At 48.7% G+C, this 20,368-nt stretch overlaps 1 protein-coding gene across 2 annotated transcripts in view; it reads left to right on the top strand.

Moving 5' to 3' along the window:
* The first annotated feature begins 2,886 nt into the window (after positions 1-2,886).
* LOC147434214 (RNA helicase, ATP-dependent, SK12/DOB1 protein) overlaps positions 2,887-20,368 on the top strand; it is a 233,370-nt gene continuing 215,888 nt past the window's right edge. For both annotated transcript variants that reach the window (XM_086490776.1, XM_086490777.1), the window contains exons 1-3: positions 2,887-2,977; positions 3,055-3,170; positions 3,270-3,551. In XM_086490776.1, coding sequence (XP_086346902.1) covers positions 2,953-2,977; positions 3,055-3,170; positions 3,270-3,551 — 423 coding nt within the window. In that variant the 5' untranslated portion in view covers positions 2,887-2,952. The remainder of the gene's footprint in view (positions 2,978-3,054; positions 3,171-3,269; positions 3,552-20,368) is intronic.

The following is a 20,368-nucleotide window of genomic DNA, read 5'->3' as shown; positions in this document are numbered from 1 at the left end:
GGCATTCGCATTCATCATTTTAAGAAGGGGAAAGATCTGTCTGTGGTGGCATTTACCAATGTTGAACCAGTAAAAGTGGAGACTACCAGTGTACCCCAAGAAGAGAAATTAGGTATTAGCGGTTTTGGTATGGGGTGCGGCAGATACCAAGGGGGTACTGGCCGGGGCCAGGGTCGTGGTAATTTCCAGAGTCGAAGTCTGAATTGCTATACTTGTGGTAAGTATGGGCATTTCGCGGCTCAGTGTCCAGAAAAACCAGGCCTGGGACCACAATATAAAGAGATGATTGAGATTCTCTTTGAAGCTAGGATTAAAACAAATCAGCCTCTTCCAGAAGGATGGATCCATTCAGCTTCGCATTGTCACAAATTGGCTAGAACTCGTCTAACAAAAGGCAATGCACGCTCTATGATCCTCACACCAAAACCTATCATGCTCTCATGCCTTATGAAGTAGAAATGACTACAGAAAGACGGGATCAACTTGAACAGGAGGCCATTTACAGACTTATCCAGAAGGACAATGCTGGCACTGGGACTTCTGAAACACCAACACGACCGAAGGGCAAGAGGAAGCGGGTTCAGTGGAAGGATACTGGGTAGTTCCATATAAGAACCCAATGGTGATTTTTCCAGCCGTTCTTAGAATCAAACAGTGGATTTTTCCAACCAATTTTAGAATCAGACGGTGGATTTTTCCAGTAAGGTGTTGGAGTTTCTTTGGCTGGACACCCATGGAATTACAACTATAGGGGTGTCAAGCACTCAACAAGCATGAAGTATGGTATAAAGCTAACAATACCAGAAGAGTTAGCAACTTCAGAAGAGTACTATCATAAGGAACATAGGCCAACTCATGAGGAACATCGGCCAACCTAGTAAGCAGGCAAAAGAGGTTCCTCAACACCTCAGAAGGATCAGACGGTGGAATTTTTTAAAGAAATTTTGGAGTTTTACCAAAATTCAAGAAAGGAGGGAAGGATGTAGATGGCGGAGATAGTCTCAACATGCGGGAATTGTCTTCTGGAAGCCGAACAGCGGAGCAGCCAGTAATTACCATGGCGGTTACCACAGTAACCTCAAGAGGCTATAAATAGGACCCATTACATTGTAATCGAGCTGATTGTACTTTGGGCTGCTTGTACTCTTTGACTTCTTACTTCTAGTCTCCTGGTTCTAGTCTTCGAAGCTGTCTTGAGTTACAATCTCTTCACTTGTAATTCTACTATGTAATCATTACTACGGTAGTCAATTGGGCTTCAGTCTATGATACCTTGTATTCGTTCTTCCTAAACTCTGAATCTGAATTTGAAACACTTTTCCAGTGATTCATTCTGTTTCTAGTCCCAGTAGAGTATTCCAGCTCAGTTTCTATATTCCATTCCACTGACTGAACTGACGACTTCCAGTAGCTGTAAATTCTAACACTAGAATCAACTATCTGAAGAGATCAGCTCCAATTCCTGTGTGTGTGTGTGTGTGTGTGTGTTTGTGCTGCCATAGTCTATTTGTGTGTGTGTACTTGAATTTGGAAGAAAAGGTGACATGTTGATGGTGATGAATTGTTGAATTGTCCAAGCAACCGGTCTTCCCTTTCTCCCAACATTTTCAGTGTTTTTCATACAATGTGTAACATCATGAGCTTCTGTGAGGGAGGCACCGCATACCTAGCTAGGTACGATTGGGGGTAGGGGACCGCCGAGTCTTTCCTTTCTCCCAACATTTTCAGTGTTTTTCATACAATGCATAATCATGAGCTTTTGTGAGGGAGGCATGCATACGTAGCTAGGTACGATTGGGGGTAGGGGACCGTTGGCTTGGCGATCCTCTATCCCTAATCGTACCTAGCTAGGTATGCAGTGCCTCCCTCACAGAAGCCACGATGTTGAGGTAAGTCACAATGTGAGAATTTGTCCAAAACTTCTTGTGTATGTGCTCTTGTGATGCATGAAGTAGTGCCTGAGTTCATGTTATCTCAGTTCACACATTGTGAATAACATTTCAATCATTTTTTTGGTTGATAATCTTTCTAATAGCAAACATGGGTGGAAAGTTCATTTACATAGATTGGAAGGGCATTTAGGCAATCTAATAGACAATTAGTATTGGCATTTTAAGTTGAGACGAGTCTTAATTATCTAAGACCCTGATTTGAGCTTAGCATCTTACCATACTTAATTATCTAAGACCCTGATTTGAGCTTAGCATCCCCGGGGCGGTCACTTTTTAGAATGTGTATGCTATCACGTGAGTTAACCGGAGAGGATTATTAAAAGATCAAAATATATACATACAGAGGGGGGTGGGTTTTTTTTAAATAGGCACGTAGTGTAAATATAGTATGTATATTGAGGTATTATTCATAACCGCTTGAACGCACGTGATATAGGAAGCTTTTGATAAGTGACCGCCTCGGGTTAGCATCTTACCATACTTGGAGTTTGTGATTTTAAAACTTGATTTAAATGTCAAAGGATAATGCTTAACCTCTCATGAACCAAAAGAATAAAGAGCGGGAAACTACAACACACAAGAATAGGACCCAATCAAAAAAAGCTTAAGTAGTAGTTCCAATCAAGCTGAATTGTAAACAAAAACTCATTCACTCAATTCCTAATGGCTGTGCCAATACGCATATATGTGACTTGTTGGCTTTTCAATGGAAGGACTATGCGGGGGGGGGGGTCAATTTTTAATCTTAGACGATCGAAATTTGATGTGAGTTGAGAAAATAACGATTAGCTTGATATAGATTTTTTGCCCTTTCTTGTTTCTTTATAAGAAGTGTGTTGAGGTTTTTTATTTTTGAGATTGAGTGAAGCATTCACAATGTATTTTTAATGATAACGTAAAAGGCAGGCCATTTTATAAATTCGTTTCAGTGAAACATCAAATTAGACGTTTTGCCTTTCCCGGGGTGCTTGAAGCACAGAAGAAACGCTTCGTGTTTGCCATGGACAGCTCTTCGCCACAAATTGGTAAGTCGAGCTCCCCCTCTTCCATGGGAGCTTCTCTTCACCATTAACACGTTTTCGCTGCGTTAACTACCCAACAGGGGGTGAGCTTCCATTCAGACTATGTTTATCTGGTCATTCTGGGCATTTGCGCGTTGAACCTTTGCCGCCGGTTAGGAAAGACACTCCTTTCAGCTCCTTGCCGGACTTCATACTGGTACCCTTTGTGTATGCTCTCACAAGATTGTTTAAGTCTTATCAAAAGTTTGTGTGCATACTATCAAGCACTGAACTGCCAGAAACTTATGTTCAACAGCCTCCAGCATTGCCCAAAGAGACGCCTGAAAGTATACGAGAGAGCATTGAGCACAAATATTTGGTTCCTGCTCTTGACCACGAAGAGGACAGGGCTGACAGGTGTGGCAAGGTGTGGGACTTTGAATGGCTCGATGAAGGTGTCTCATTTTCAAAACCTAGCATTCCACGGTCAGTTGTCATGCCTGTTTGGGAGCCTCCTTACCGGCGCACAAAACAACTTTCAAGCTTCAATCAGAATAGTATGGATGGCTCTTTAGAGTGGATCCCAGACTTTGAAGAAGTAGGTAAAGTTTTGTTATTGCAGATAATCTGTGTAAATGGCTACTCTTGCACAAGATTAAACAGTGACTCTAATTTAAATTGTGCTGATAGATCAAGAAATGACACATATCAATTGGTTTTTTAAGCAATGTGGGCGGCCTAAAAATAATAAAAGGCTATGACACCACTTTGCTTCGGTGAAAATGAGGATGCACCCCACCATCTCTATAATCCCTTCTTCTCCTCCGTCCTTACTTGCAAAACTCTCGGCGTGCTCTACGCTGGCCTATTTGCATCCTTGTGAGATAATCAGTGGGAAAATCAGGTTCCCTTCAAGTCATGAAGGACAACTCTCTCCTCATAGAATAGTCCGTGCCTTCTCATTTGTGAAGCATCCTTTTCTTTGTATTATCTCTTCCTGCTCTCCATGCTTTCGCAAAAAGTCGGTCTTTCTCCCTATGCTCGTGGTTTGGATGTTGAGCTGACACGCATATTGTGGTGTGCATCATTCATAGCTCCTCTGTGGGTTTTTTACGTTGCCTGTTTTCGGAGGTTCTTCTTCACCAACTTCACTTGCCTGTCTCTTGTTACCTCTGTTTTACTTAAACAGTTTGCAAAGAGAATTCCGACTAATCAAAACTAATCTATTGGACTTGTCTTGAGGTGTAGCTCGTTCAAATAGGCCTACAAAATTGCTGCTATTAATTACCGTAGGCTCAACAGACATTGTTTGGCTCTTGAAGTAGGTTTAGTATGTCTACGTAGCACACATCCTGGATTCATCTAGGTATATTAGTATGTCTACGCAGCACACATAGCGAGCGTGCACATGACATTTCCTTCTCCTTAAGGAGAAATCTTCAAGAAGTGGCAAGGTACAATGAACCCTAAATCCAAGATACTGATGAAGGTCAAAGCAAAGCCAAAGTCGAAGGCATCTACCAACAGGGTTCAAACTCTTCTATCAATGTTAGCTGTTTCCGACATGATGGCAAAAGGTGCTTATGTTGATGCATTTGGTTCTCGAGACACCAATAGGGGGCGCTCTTGGGAAACACCATAGAGATGTAGTGGACCTCGACGAGGACTTGGACGACTCAAATGAGGAAGAAGAGGAGTTCTTCAGGCAATGGAAGAGGAGAGCCGTTGTTAGGTGCAACGGAATGAATGTTTGCGCTTTGCTAAAGATGAGTGCTCCGAACTGTGCTCAAGGTTCCTTTTGTTCTTATGGAAGGGAGAGCCTTCCGTTCTTAATGAGAGAATGCTATGATCACAAACAAAGTGAATGGACATTGTGCGTGCAAGTGTATGAGACTGAGAGATAGAGAGAGAAGAGAGATACGACACCAGAGACGTAAAACCCTCCTCCGAAGGCCCCACTCTCGTCGGCGAGAGTGGTCTCTTATGATTGCACAAATTGGTACAAACTGTATGCATGAGATTGATGCAATCTAGGCTATGTTGGCGATGACGATGGGGATGACGACACCGACACTAGGGCTGAAATCTGCAATCTTTTATATGCTGTCCAAAAACGCTATGGGCTGAAATCTGCTACAAGTCCAAAAACGCTGATTTTGGGGGCTGTTTTTGTGGGTCTTTGTCACTGAAAATCTGCAGGTTTAGGGCTGAAAACTGAGGTTTCTTAAGGCTGAAAACTGATGGTCTTGCCGGCTGAATCTGCTACTCTTTGAGGGGTTGAATAGGCAGATGCTTCATTGCTGAAAACGCTGCCTAAAACTGTCAAAGGCTGAAATCTGCAAACGCTAGGAATGTCCAAAATGCTAGGGCTGCAGACTTTAGAAAACGCTAGGATCTGGGCTTCTTAAAAAACGCTAGGGAATGGAGTTTGTGGCGATGGTGTCCTGAAGCAAAAACGCCAAGCTGATGCAGTGGATGGCGAAGGCGCTTGATGAAGAAAACGCTAGAGGGATGAGTCTTGCTTGGAGGGAAAGTCCGTTGAGTGGTCTTGCTGAGAAGTTGTCTGTTGAGCTTGGCTCCTGTTGCCTCTGCCATTTAGTGCTAGTCTAGGTTTGCTTATATACAAACTTACTCAATTTGCCCTACCTACTTTCCAACAAAAGTCACTTAAAAATAATAAGTGAAAAATCTACTAACATAATATGGCGGAAGGGCTCCCCTTTACACGTGTCGCAGGTGCGACCTGAAGGCTAAAGTCCAAAACGAAAAAAAGCCCAGTTGCACGCGATAAAGAGGAAGAGAGGGGGAGAGAGAGAGGTCGCCGAAGGCGGCCGGCCATACTAGTGTCAAAAATAGGCTAAATGCAGTGGAAAATTCCCCTGATGGAATGTGATGGATTCTGATGGGAATACTGATGATCATGGTGTGTGCAACCAGAGGATATGCATCTACACTAAGTGATTGGGCATGCACGGTCTACGAATAGACTCACAAAAGTTCCAAATCACTTCTAAATCTAGACTGACTGAATCTTGATCATGCTGTAGCTTGTCTACAGACACATAGGGTTGGATGTGTCACGTGACAGCCGTGCCTCGTAAATACATAGAGTGCTACGATTATCTTGAGGACATTGAAGACGAGGACAAAGATGAAGATGAGGACGAGGAAGACGACGCATTTCCTCCGGCTTTTAAAATGACTATTAGACGGAGACGAAGCCATATCTTGTGGTGGACGTTGGATGATTGCTTGGAGCCTAGAAGGGCTAAGAAAGATTTCGAAGATGGCGGACAAATTGTCAAGTTTGATAGTTTTTCCAGATTCACAGATACGAACAAAGCGTAGACTTTTATTCAACAGTGCAATGACCACTTTTAAGATCGATTCTACTAGAACCCCCCTAATCTATCAAGTATATCATTGATGTGAGTACTCGTCATCTGGTAAGGAAAGCCCTCTGAGAAACAATTCGCTTGGGAGTGTAGGAAATTGAGACCCTCTGACCCTTAACTCTGACAAATTTGAATCGTTAATTTCACCAAAGATCGAGCAAGCAAATTACTTGATTTCATTAATTTGAAAATGGTCGAGATTGATACAACAGGGAGTGACTTCCCGTAAGTTTCACGACATCCTTGCCTTTGGTATTCTTCAACTCGATCTTCTACTTAACACATTGTCCTTGTGGTGTCAAGGAATCCCCAAGAGAACATCATACCCTTCAAGAGGCGTGATATGGATGTCCTCGTGCCCATTGTTACTCTTTAGGCTACTTCTTTCCCCTAGAAGTCTCGTATGTGTTGACTTGGATATCGAAGCACCCGTCAAGAAAGTCAACGAGCTTGTGAGCAATGAATATCCACAACATGGTCTATAAGCTGTAAGATGTTGTAGGACTTGTGCTTCATGCAATAGCTCTGTAGTTCATTAGCGCCACAACAATGTGCTCTATCTGCGCCTTCTGAGAGATCTCTTCAAAGAAGCTATAGGTAGAAAAGTGTCCCAAATCTCTACTTGTACATTGGAAGAGTGTCTTTCTCCGGCCTTTGAAGCTGATTCCAAGCTGTCAAAACTTTGTCTTTGTAACTTGGTGTCAACCACAATGATGAAAAGAGTCGCTCGAATCCCACCCAACTGTGAGGTGCTTAGGACGTCCTTTGGGTTGTACGAGTTTTTGGTGATGCCGTTTGGGCTCACAAATGTTCTTGCAACGTTCTATAGGATGATGGAGTCTGGACAAGATGTTTTGAGAGGATAGACAGTATGCATTTTATGATGATATTGTTGTTTCGTTAAATTTGAAGCATAGCATAGAGAGCATCTGACACGAGTGTGTAGAGCGTGGCATGAACACAGATTGGTGATCAACGGAAAGAAGGGAGTGCTTTTTACGAGAATGGGACACATTGTTTCCTCCTAGGGATTCCACAAAGGTTGCGGCTATTTGTGATTGGCCTACATTAACAGAATGTGCATAACGTGAGGAGCTTCTTGGGCTTATGTCCTCACCGTTGGCATTCTGTCGGACATTTTGCGGAGACATCTTCACTATGGCATTGTGAGAAGCGACAGTGGATAATAGACGGAAATGATTTAAAACAGCAGCAGCAAGTGCACAATCCCTTGGATCCGATGGCAGACAACAACCACCCCTAAATGTGGAACCTCCTTGAGCAACCCCGTCGTAGAGATCTCCTAGGTTTGCTTGATACGCGCAATAAAAGAGTCGCCTAGGGCAGGAGAGGACACAGTAGGAGCAACTTGCAAAACGCAAGATCCAATGGTAGACATCAACAACCTCCGAACGTGGAACCTCTGTGAGCAACCCCGTCGTGGAGATCTCCTAGATTTGCAGGATATGCACAATAGGAGAATCGTCTAGGGTAGGAGAGACAGTGTAACAAGGAACGGGCGGAACGTAGCCCAAACGTTCCGAAACGGTGTTCCGAACGAGTCCTGTTTCTGAAACGGAGTCGTGAACGGAATGCCGTTCTGAAACAGGGTGTAACTGGAATTGTGTTCCGAAACGGGAGGGAACGTGAGGTAGAGCGGCGGAACACGGGGTGGAACGGGCAAAAGTAGGCATTTGGGAGTAGATTTGGGGCAGTTTGGGGGACATATATGGGGCAGTTTGAGGGCAGGTTTGGGGTTGTTCAGGAGTTGATTTGGGACTAAGCTGAATGGAGGTAATTCAAGCCTTACTTTAGTGGACTGTTCCGCGCCCCCCCCCCCCCCCCCCCCCCCCCCCCCTCCTCGCCCTTCCCATCCCGTTCTAGACCCTCCTGCTCCCGTTCCCCGTTCCCTGTTCCAGTTCCGGGTAACTATGAGGAGAGGACCCATTAGGAGCAATCACTTGCAAAAACGCTAAGGCACAGGAGAGGGAGGGTAATCTGGCAAAAATTCTAAAGAGAGGGAAAAACACTAGAGAGAGAAAAACGCAACTCTGTAGAAGAGAAACATGAGAGAGAGAGAGAGAGAGAGAGAGAGAGAGAGAGAGAGAGAGAGAGAGAGAGAGAGAGAGAGAGAGAGAGAGATATGAAATGAAATGAAATGAAATGTTAACATCTTCAAAAAGCCAAAGTGACCTATGAGACGAGAAAGTTACAATATGGTGGATCTGATACAAAGTCAGAATAACAAAAATGACAAATGACAAAATACATACTATGGAATCCTAAACTGCTAGGTGTGAGCTAAGTAGCTAGGTGGGATAGCTAAATCACAAAAGATCTAGCATCGATCGCGCTGGTGGATCTCATTAATCTCCTCCATGGTCAAAGCCTGATCGGGCGTCGTGCATGTCGGGCCAAAGTGATCCGAATCCTCTGATGCAGCCTCCGTCGATGCTGTGTAGTCCTCCGTAGTCGTGGGCGTATGGATCTCCCTAGCTCGGTCGCTCGGTCAATCTGTGTGCCTCTGGTGTGAGGTGACGAGCTCTCCTGTTGTAGTAGCTCCTCCGGGTGCCCAAAGAGAGAGAGGACATCACCACAAGATGCGGGTTTTCAAGTCGGGTGATAAGGACTTCAAGTTTAACAATTACACAGGACGGAGAGATATCTCCAAGGCACTGTCTTTTATCAAACAATTTGAAGCTGCTTTTGCCAATGGAAAGTTTACCTAAAAATCCAAGTTACGTCATTTTGGGATGTATCTCAAGGAGACGGCAAGCAACTAGTGGTTGGCCAAGATTCGAGAAGGTACTCAAGCCAAAACATGGACTAAGTTCAAAGTGAATTTTATGAACAATACTTTCCGCCCGACTTTGAGAAGGACATCTGGAAGGAATGGGACTGGCTCGCCTAGAAGGAACATGAGAAAGTTACTGCCTATGTTGACAAGTATGGGTTGGTTCTTCTGAGAGTCACCCCTTTCATGAAGATTTTTGACGAGGAAAAGATGCGAAAGTTCAAAGCAGGCCTCCAACCATAGCTTCGAAAGAGTATGAAGGTGTTTCTCCATGATACTCTTCAAAGGATGATCGAATCTGCAATCATTGCTGAAGATCTACACTCCATTGGTACCCCCAGAAGGATGGAACAACGCACGTACCGTGCAAGACAAAGGGCCTTATACGACGATCGCGACAATCAAGGCAAAAAGCAATCCCCCTGAGGACCTTGATCAATCTAAGAAGCTACATGGCACCGGAAAGCAGCTTAAATATCTTTCCCCCGTCCAAGTATTGTAAGGTGCAACGGAATTGAAATGGTTGACAAGATCTAGACTTTACATTTTCACAAATCTTTACTTCTTTTCTTGCTTGAATGCGTGCTACTTAGCACGAATTCAAATGATGGTTCTTGTTAGAGAGAGAGAGAGAGAGAGAGAGAGAGAGAGAGAGAGAGAGAGAGAGAGAGAGAGAGAGAGAGAGAGAGAGAGAGAGAGAGAGAGAGAGAAATGAAATGTTATATTAACGTCTTCAAAAGGCCAAAGTGACCTATGAGACCAGGAAGTTACAATGCAGTGTATCTGATATCAAGTCAGATTAACAAAATAAATTAAACTAGGGATAACAAGATATAAATATTGCGGAATCCTAAACTAAGCGGATAGGTGTGAAAGGCGAAAGGCGTGAATCGTGTGAACTGAGCTATACAATGTGTTTGGGAGGGAAGTAGAAATCTATCTGCATAGAGATCCATCTTCATCTGCACTCTGGACGACGAAAAAGTATGGCTCGAATCCTTTGCTGTAGCCTCCTTCGAAACTGTGTAGCTCCTCTTCTCCATCGGGGTCGTCTAGATCTCCCTAGCTCCAATGCACGGTCTCTTAGAATGCCAGTAGTGCGGGTAGACCTCTCTACTGTTGGTTGCTCCTCTGTCTGTTCTTCTGGGTGTACAGTATCTAGTGTAAAGAAATCTGTGATCTGTCTCTGGGGTTGTCTCTCTTCAGCTCTCCTCAGTAAAGTTTCTCTATGCCTGTGTAGCTCAAGTAGATATAGCCCAAGACATCTTTGATCCTCATAACTCATGACCCTAGATAGTGGCCCGAAACCTTCTCTGAATAGACAATGAAAACGGCCTCGTATCTCATAGTACACTGTGCAATGACATATGTAGTGTACCTCTGTCTCTGGCTCGAGATGGCATAAGCGGCATATCCTGCTATTTGCTGGTGTCCCTCTGAATCTGCCAGTCTCAATCTCGAGCTGATGTGAGGACGTGCGTATCTGGCCAATGGCACATCGGACACCATGAGAAAGATGCCTATCCATATAGCTAGGTCGAATCACAAACCCATCCTCCGTGAGGTGGAGAAAATGCTCTCTATAGAAAGCCATCTTTGTGCCCAACTCCTGTATCGGCTCTATCCATGTCCTCCTCGTGTCCAGCTGAATCAGATCCTGACGAATGAGTCTATTAATCTCTACCCGCGTCAAAGACCTCAAGGGTGCCTGTAGAGAGTATTGAAAAGGAGGCAACTTGTCCATGGTGAAACCGTGTGTCTGAAACCATGATGCCATTTGTGCATACCAGCATGATGTATCCCCATTAAGAGCTAATTGTCTGGAGGACGCTAGAGCCATCCTGGCATATCTGTCTCTGGTAGTATCCCACAGACTGTGAACAAAGGAGACTGATCTAGTAAGTGCCTCAGTCACCATAGGGGGAGCAGCTAATTCCGCTCGAATGATATCATGCGGTACGGAAGCCTTGGCTCTAATCAGCCGAGAGATCATAGATACCAGGGGCTTCTCCATACGCCTCCAACCCTCTGGCCTACAAAAGGTCCCCAAACCTGCACCCCATATAACATAGTAGAGGCAACCAGAGTATCAAAGAGCCATAACTTTGTCCTGGGTTCCTGGAACTGAACTTGCGAACACATCCTCTCCATTCCTCCTAGAGCTGCACCAGCTCTGGTTAGTCTAGTCTCTGCCGCTCTTTTCAAGGAAAATCTCGGCCCAGTAAAGACTACCCCCAGGTAAGTGTATGCATCTGTATACTCCACAGTCTCTTGACCATACTTGAAAGTAGGTACTGATCTCCTGACCCATTGCGGTGTGGTGTTAAACACCATAACCTTGGTTTTACCTAGGTTTACACACAATCGACTATCCTGTGCAAAACTGCGTAGTGCATCCAACTGTCGTTGCATACCTTCTGGTGAATCAGATATCAGAACAATATCATCAGCATAAAGCAACAATGGGATCCACGTCCCTGCCAGCTGTGCACCTTTGTCACCCTCTCTGTCGATGTAATCAGACACCTCATCAACATACATACCAAATAGCGTAGGAGACAATGGGCAGCCCTGTTTCACTCCAATAGTAGAGTGAATTTAATCAGATACCCCTTCCGGAGTGCGTACATGTCCCATCACTGATCTGTACAAAGCCATAATCCCCCAAATCACCTCTATGGGCACCCCCATCTCCTGTAATCTGTGCATCAATCGAGCTCTTGGTACCATGTCAAATGCTTTACGAAAATCCACAAAGCTACAATAGATCCGTCTCCCATGTGCTCTGCCCTCCTCAATGATGGCCCTGAGTGTCAGAATATGATCAAGAGTGGAGAAACCCTTCCTGAAGCCAGCTTGACCCTTCGCTCGTACACCCTCGCCCTCTGCCCAATTACTCAAGTGTTACTCCAGGATAGATGCATACAACCGTGCCAATGTGTGTCCAACCATAATAGTGCGGTAGTTCCCAGGCTCTGTAGGGTCACCAGCCTTGAAGATAGGCACAATATTAGACAGGCTCCAAGTCTCAGGTAATCCCTCACACATGGCACGATTGAACAACACTGCGAGAACCTCCATCAGCATATCCTTGGCATGTATAAAGTGCTCCGCTACTAGACCGTCATGATCATATGCCTTCCCAGTCTTCATCCTGTCGATGGCCCTTTGTACCATCTCAGGTGTAAAGAAAGTGCTTGTAGCTGGGCAAGGCTTGGTAGGGTCTGGAAGGGAGAGAGAGAGAGAGAGAGAGAGGAGAACGACACCCGATGGGGTCCCAGTCAGCCCTCTCAAGGGCCCGCTATTGTAACAGGCATGGACACTCCAAGCGAGAAATCAATAGCAACACACGTACAAAAACTTGAAGTGTAGATTTGGAGGAGGCGATGCCGACTTATCAAATAGGAGAAAGATCTTGTCTTGGAATCTTCTGATATAAGGAGCTTCTTGGTGGGGAGCTTATAAGTGTTCAATAGTCAAGATTGGTGCAGTGCCTGTTGCATGAGGGGACTCACTCCACTTGCTATACTAGCTTGACACGGATTGGATCGTGAAGGAGAGAGCCCTACCATGTGACCACCAAGAGTCAGTGAGTGGCTTCGGTTTGCACTTGGAGGCTCTGAGGGTAGTATTTTGGAGCTCCTTACGATGGGCCATGGCATCTTCTTGGTTTAGCTTTCAGATGAGTGTTGCTCCGAGTCTCTATTGCGTGCTCACCTATTTTCTTTTTTTTTTTCCGAGAAAAAGATCCTTCTATTAGTTCATGAAAACTGCCCATAGGGCTACAACCACCTCTGCAAGAGAGGGCTACAACAAACATGATGGGGAGACTCTCCCAATGAAAAAACAGCATATATACAATGAGGCTAAATCAAGAGATGGGAGGAGAGAAGAGCCACACAGGTGGATGGTAGTGCCATCTGAGCACACCCTGGACTATGGTGTAGAAAGGCCCAAGGCGCCAGAGTCGACGGAAAGCCTCGCGGCCCTCCCGCATGCGGTCGGAGCTGCCTTGTAGTCCCTCAAGCTGTCCTCTGAGAGTATGGATCAGCTCTAGCCAAAAGTCACGAACAGTCTTTGCTGGTGGCACAGGGCGAGCCTCAAAGATGAGGAAACAGCGGGCCCGCTAGATGAACCAAAGTGTCAGGCCACTGATGAGCTCCCAACACTCCTCTCTCTCACTGCACCACTCCTTGTGGAGTAAGCTCTGTAGCAGGCTGGAGTGTAGGTCGCCCCCCCTGCATCACTATCATCCTGTTGGTGGAAGATAGCTCAAATTGAAGTGCCGGGCCCGTGAGGGTGGACCAAGCCGCTGCCCCCCAAGTGTACTGTCGAGCCGTGGAGAGAGCAGGCATCAGCCGAAGAACTCGTAGCCACACCTGCTGGGCTGAGGGACAGTCCCAAATACAGTGACACTGACTCTCCACCAAATGGTCACAAGCTGCACATGCGGTCGAGAGACCACTATGCACCAGCCAGCTCCCTATTGCTGTAGCTCTGTGTGCGACCAGCCACTGAAACTGAGTGACTCGCCTCGGCTGTCTGGAGTCCCACAACCTCTCCCAAAAGGCTGCCAAGAACTCGCCTGTGAGACCCTCCTCCTGCCAATGACGTGCTGCAGCGGGGCAGGCCTCTCTCTGTGCTGCTAGTATATGACGTCCCAGTTGAACAGTGTACTGAAAGAACGAGACTCTTGGGTGGTCTGCAGAAGAGAAGGGGTTCCTCCATAGCCACTCACCAGGATCCCACTGTACTCGTGCCAGTGGACAACACTCCCAAGCCCATAACCTCCAGGCTCCAGTGTCCAGTCTCAAGAGCTACTGGGTCAGGGTCTATGACGCAAGTCCTCCCACAAATGCCCACTACTCGGATCCTTTGAAAACAGTACTCTGCTACCTGCAGGGCCTCTACTGCAACTCGCTATAGTCGTCCCCCACCTTGCAGCTCAGAGAACAGGGCTGGCACAGTCTCTGAGCAGGCCCTGACTGAGATGAGAACCTCCAGTCGTGTGAAGGCTCCCATCCATCGGGGTGCTACTGGCTCGAGAGGCGTGAGCCACTCAGCTGGAATTGACTCTGAGATATCCTGACACATGCTCTGCACCCCTCTCATGCCGTGTAGCTGGAACCCCTGTACCTCCTCTGACAAACCTGTGAACTCTAGCCAGTCACCTAGAGAGCGCGCTGGACCTGCTGCCCTGGGACCCGAGGAAACATGAGGCCGACTACCAACCAAGTGGCCTCTCTGAGTGCTAACCATGGGGTTCCAAACAAGGGGCTGTCGTAGGCGCTCCTCCGTGCAAGTAGGCTGTCTCTGCTCCAGGCCTCGCCGCAAGAGCTCCCCAGATCAAAGCAAGCTCATAGCGAAGCGGTTCTCCAGTCTCCTGCTCAAACCAACTCTGCGCATCTCTGTAAAGATCCATCTGGTTGAAGGTTGCCAAGGGCCTCTTCACTGAGGCACCCTGGCACGAAGCCGCTGTAGCAAGAGCTCCTTCCAGGGCTCCTCACCTGGAAGAAGTCCTCTAACGATGAACTTCCCAAGAAGGGCTCTGCTCTGCTGTGCTGGATCAATGATCCCAAGCCCTCCCTGAGAACAAGGAAGCGTGATGACTTGCCAAGCCACCTTGGCTCAGGCTATCTGAGTGTCACGTCCTGTCCAAAGGAAGTTCTTGATCAGCCTCTCTACCTGGCTGACACAAGAACTCGAGAAGATCCAGCAGGAAGTGATGTACCACATAGTCGCCAACAACACCTGGTTGGCAACTACTACTCTGCCAGCCAGAGAAAGTCGTGCTGAGCTCCAATGTAACAACTTTCTCCTGATAGAGAGGAGAAGGGGAGCAATCTGCTGCTCGGGAGACAAGTCCAAACCAACCTGACAACCCAAGTACCGAACTGTAGTCCCTGGGGGAATCCACCTGAAACCCTCTCCTGGCATCCAATCTGGTACAGGAGCACTACCAACCGAGAAAGCCACAGTCTTTCTCCAGTTGATCAGTGCGCCCGATGCACAGCAGAAGGTCTCCAAAGCCTGCTCACATCTGTGAAGATTGGCCTCATGGCCATCTAAGTACAAGGCTGAGTCATTGGCAAACTCAGCGTCCAATAGCGCATCTCCCCGAATAGGGAGTGCTAAGCCCCGTAGACCAACCTGCTGTGACACCAAAAATCTGCTCATCGCCTCCGCATAGAACAGAAAGAGAAAGGGGGCAAGAGGACAGCCCTATCTGACCGAGCGTGTAAGCATGAAGCGATCACCTCTACCTCCTGCCAAAAGTACCTGACTGTGAGCTTGTCTGTACAAGGCTGACACCCCTCTGATCCAAGCATCTGAGAAGCCCATCCTGCGTAGAGTGCCCTCTAGAAAGTCCCGGTCAACTCTGTCGTATGCCTTCTCAAAATCGAGAAGAAGAATCATGAGGTCCTCACCACGGAGCCGTGCTAGGGCAGAAGCCTCCCAAAAATAAAGATGTTGTCAAGGATACTGTGTTCCTTGACAAAACCTGTCTGAGTCCCATGTATAAGGCTCTCTAAAAGTGGCTGAATCCTCAAACTTAGAGCCTTGGCAAGAATTTTGTAGGCTGAGTTGAGGATGGTGATGGGGCGCCACTGTCGAATCTCATCCAAGGAGCCACCCTCCTTGGGAATGAGGTAAATCAGGCCCTCACTCATGCTGTCAGGCAACACTCCTATGTGCAAAATGTACTGAAAAGCACTACAGAGATCTGGGCCAAGCAGGTCCCAATACTCCAAGAAAAAGTTGGGAGTCAACCCATCCTCACCTGGACAGCTACCACAGGGGAAGGGCCTAAGAGCCGTGTGCAACTCCTCAAGCTGAAGTGGCATCTCTAGCCTCTGATGCATCTCCTCAATCACAAGACAAGGTATCTGTGCCCAAACCTGCTCCCTGCATGCATCATGCCGCTCTGATTGGGGCTCTGCAGACAGTAACTCACGGTAGAAGTCAGAAGCAACTGCACGCATATCCTCGGGCTCACAAGCAACTGACCCGTCGGGCCTCCTCAACTGACTGACCTTGGCATGCGAGTGCCGAGGTCCCACTGGCTCAAAGAAAGCACCAGTCACTCTGTCACCCACCTGAGTCCACTGAGATGCCTGTCGGTGGAAAGCAAACTCATGTCACCTCTCCTCTGTGCTAGCAAGCTCCTGTCGAGCCTCTTGTAACTGCTCCTCCAACCAAGGACTGTCTGGATGCTGCTCCTGCATCCTCCGTAATGAAGCAATGCCCCGTCTAAGACGCTGCTCCGCCTCTCTCGCTGCAGCCCGGCGAGCTAGAGACTCCTGAAGAAAAAAATGGCTGATCTGAGCTAGGCCTGAGGCCACTCTGTCAACAGGAGAATCTGTTTGTCCATGCCCTCTGTCCAGAGAGCCTCTACCCTCTCTCTGAGTGCTGAGTCCAACAAGACCCTCTTTGGGATGCGGAGCATCGTGCTCCCACTCCTCTGCCTGTCTGCCACTGTGAGGATCACTGGTGCATGGTCCGAGAAGGAGGTCCCTGCCAGGATGCCCACTGATCCTCCCAAGTCACTGAATTGGTCACTAGTGTAGAAGCGATCTATCCGCGATAGATTCACTCCTCCCACTCTGCGGTCCGATCGAGAGAAGGCAAGAGTGTTTGGGGGCCTCACAAAACCAGAGTGCTGCCATGTATCCGAGACCCTCAGAGTCATACAAAACCTCTCCCAAGCTGCCAACTCGACTCCATGCCCAGGAGCATGGCTGCCACCAATCCTGTCAGAAGGGTCCTCCAACATGTTGAAGTCCCCTCCTATGCACCAATGATCTGCCTGGGGCAGAGACTCAACAATCTGTGACCAAAACTCTGCACGAGCACTCGCTACATTGGGCGCATAGATGTTCAAGAAACCCACAAGGCCACCCTGAACCTGCATAGTAATCCATTGAGCCCTGCCTGGCACAATAATCCCTCTGCCCACAATGGCCTGCTGCAATGAGTCCGCAATAGTCATACATACCCCACCCTCGATGCCTCGAGGTCCAAAAGCAGTTGACCAAAAAGTATCATATCGTCCACGCAAAAGCTGACCACATCGCCGAATGCGGCTCTCACACAGATGGTGCTCCTGAAGCATAAGGAGATCAATCTCTCCTCCCACAAGGCAACACTGAAGCTCCTGACGCAATCGGCCCCGCTGACGCTGAAACTGGGGCCCACCTAGTCCCTGCACGTTCCATGAGACGATCCTCATGGGGAGCGAGAGAGAACAGATGCTTCCGTAGCAGCTAGACGGGCTATCTTCGAGGCTGGCTTGGATGGGGAGTAATCCGCATCCGAGCGTCCTCTAGATAGGCGTGACTGCAGTGAGTGCCTAGCCCAAGCCCAAGCTGAGCGAGCCGTGCGTAAAGCAACCTCCTCTGTCCAGGAGTCCTCATGAATGTATACATAGCATGGCAAACACTGCGTATCAGCAAAGAAGTAAACCACAATGTGCCTACATCCTGCTGAGTCTGGGGGTGTCACCGCAAACTTGGCCAATGGCCACAAAGTCTGTAGCATGTCTGTAACTCCTAGTTCTCCCACGTGGTGAGAGAACTCTAGGACCTGTGTATGCAACCATCCCAACACTGAGTCGAGAGTCCACTCTGTCTCGACCCTGCCGCAAAGGGGGAAGGAGAAACCAACTGCTGAGTCCAAGGCCTCTGTCCCCCTAGCGGCAAGGAACAGAGCATGGACCCTGAAGCAGGTTGCCTCATGGTCTGCTGAGGGATCGCCGAGAAAACGAGTGAAGCCGTAGTCGAAGATGTCCCAGCGACGCCGGATGTCAATGCTCGTTAGACCACGAGGGATAGCTGCAAGGGAAGATGTATGTACCTGCAGAGGGGGCCATAAGAAAGGTTGACCCTCTCTCGCTAGGCGACTCGTGGCAAAGGCGTTGCCAAGAGATCTCCTAGCCGCCGGAGAAGGCCCTGCCCCTTGGGTTGACTGTGGAACTGGAGTAGGAGGGGGGGGAGAAGGAGCTGGGGGAAGCGGTGGAGAAGAGGGGCGGGAGAGGGCGACAGAGGTAGAGGGGCGAGGTGAAGAGGCGACGGGAGCAAAAGGCGGGGGGGAAGATGAGGAAGAGTGGGGGAACTCTGGGGGGGGGAGAGGCTGTCGAGGGTGAAGCTGGGGTGGGGGTTGGAGCAGAGACCTCCTCTTGCTCTAGAGGACCAAAGCGGTTCCCCGTGGGAACCCACTGCTGCTGAGTAGGCGCCTGAAGGCCACTGTGAGTGCCAGGCTGACGCTGTGGCCCCTGTCGTCGTCTACCACGCGCCTGCTGCCATCCCTCCTCCGTTGGAGCCCTAGGCTCGGAGGGTGGATCAGCATGTGTGCGTTCTGTCTCTGTCTGTGGCTACGGGCAGCCTTGGCAGGCTAGGGCTGAGGCTGTGGTGCAAGGCGAGGCCTCCTCTGTGGACAGGCCTTCGCTAGATGGCCCATCTGTCGACAAATGAAGCACTGGCTCGGGAGGCCCGAATACTCCACACTCTGTCTAAACCAAACCCCACTCACCCGAGGCAAAAGAATAACCTTCGGGAGCGTGTGGGTGTCTCTGACCAAAACTTGAACCGAGGGAATGCCAACCGCCTTGGCAGCTACTGATGCTGCCGTACGAGGTGTCTCCAGGACAGTCCCAATGGCTGAGCCGATCCTGGAAAGAAGTGGTAAGTACTCCCTCCGTAAACCCGGAAAGCAGACCGAGATGGGGATGTCTGCCTCCTCTACTAGAACATCCGAAGCCGGGTCAAAACCATGTCTCCGCTGTCGAAAGTGGGCACGTGTTGCTCGGATGGTCAGTGGACTCATGGCAATGACCTTGGACGCCATCTCGGAGGTCTCAAATTCGATCTGATAGTAACCGCGTCCGAGAATCTGTACATCCAAGATCTTGCCCACCTCTGTGAGAAGGCGAGCCTGGAGAAGGTCACGCAGCTCTCCTCTGCTAGGTCGGGTGCCGAGAATCTTGCAGATGACCGAAGTCGCCTGCAATCGCTCTACCTCTGCGGCAAGGCTCGCTTGCTTTGTCGGCGAAAGAGCAAGTCGAATGGTGGGCTCAGCGGGGTCGGGCGAGTCCCTCTGTGGCGAAGCTGGAGCCTCCATCTGTGTCTACTGCTATGGCGTAAGAAGAGGGCGGCGGGAGGATTCTGCAACTTGGCGCGCAGAGCACTGCCCCAAAAAAGACTCAGTGCTGTAGGAGCCGACTTGCAGGAGGCTATCGGGAGGAAAGAGAGCAAGCGGGCCGGGGGGGGGCAGGCAACGGGTGGGGGCGGCTATGGCGGGAGCGCTGGCAGCAGCGGGTGGGGGCGGGAGTGGCTGCAACAGGGGGGGCAGTAGCGGGCGGGGGCGGCAGTGACGCGAACTGCTACAGCAGGGGGGGGCAGCGCGCGGGCGAGCAGGGGAGGCGCGAGGGCAGGCAGGGCAGCGGGGGGGGGGGGGGGGGGGGGGGGCAGCGAGGGCTGGCGGGCAGTGCTGGGGGGGTGGGGCGATGGCGCAGCGATGGGGAAACAGCAGCAGCGAGCTCGATATTTCAGGCAGGGTGTTAAGACTCCGCTTACCTATTTTCTTATGGATCCGTTTGTTGGTTTTGGAACGTTGGATACCACACTTTGATGTGCATGATTTTGATTTTCAGCAGAAGACTGCTCGCTTCCCAGTAATCCTATTTTTCCCCTCCCTTCATGTCCACCTGCCAGGTTGCATCCTAAGCGCTCGTTGGGGCCTTGTCACGCCAGGCTCAATGGCTACCTAGATTGGGATCCCACGTGTGCAGGTCTATGCTCCAGCCGATATTCATTTTCCAGATACAGTTTGCTTCAGAGACCCAGATATAAGCAGGTTTCGACTCCAATGCTCTGTGGTGATTTGTTGCCCGAATCAATAGTAAATACCTTTGTTGCCGTGTTTTTGGACGTATGGTTCAAGCATGATTTCCTTTGCTGAATTTTCTGCCCAGCGTCATCCCAAGAAGCCTCTACACCATGCCTACCATTTCCCACTACATCTCCTTCCCTCTTCTTGAAGGAACCCACTCCCTCTCTCTTTACTTAGTTGTTTTTACTGCAGCAAACCCGAAAATCTGAATGTTCGCCTTATTCTTGAAGTTAAAACTCTTCCCTTTGCCATGAATGCAACCAAGAAAATGCCTTACTACCTTCTTTTCAAAATGGGCTGAAATTTTGTCTTGTATATATCTATATGTTGGTAGATTTC

The sequence above is a fragment of the Adiantum capillus-veneris genome, chromosome 19 (genome assembly GCF_014529385.1).
Source record: "Adiantum capillus-veneris isolate H3 chromosome 19, ASM1452938v2, whole genome shotgun sequence".
Classification (NCBI taxonomy): domain Eukaryota; kingdom Viridiplantae; phylum Streptophyta; class Polypodiopsida; order Polypodiales; family Pteridaceae; genus Adiantum; species Adiantum capillus-veneris.
Note: the sequence above shows the minus strand (reverse complement) of the source record. Positions and strands in the feature narration are given on the sequence as shown.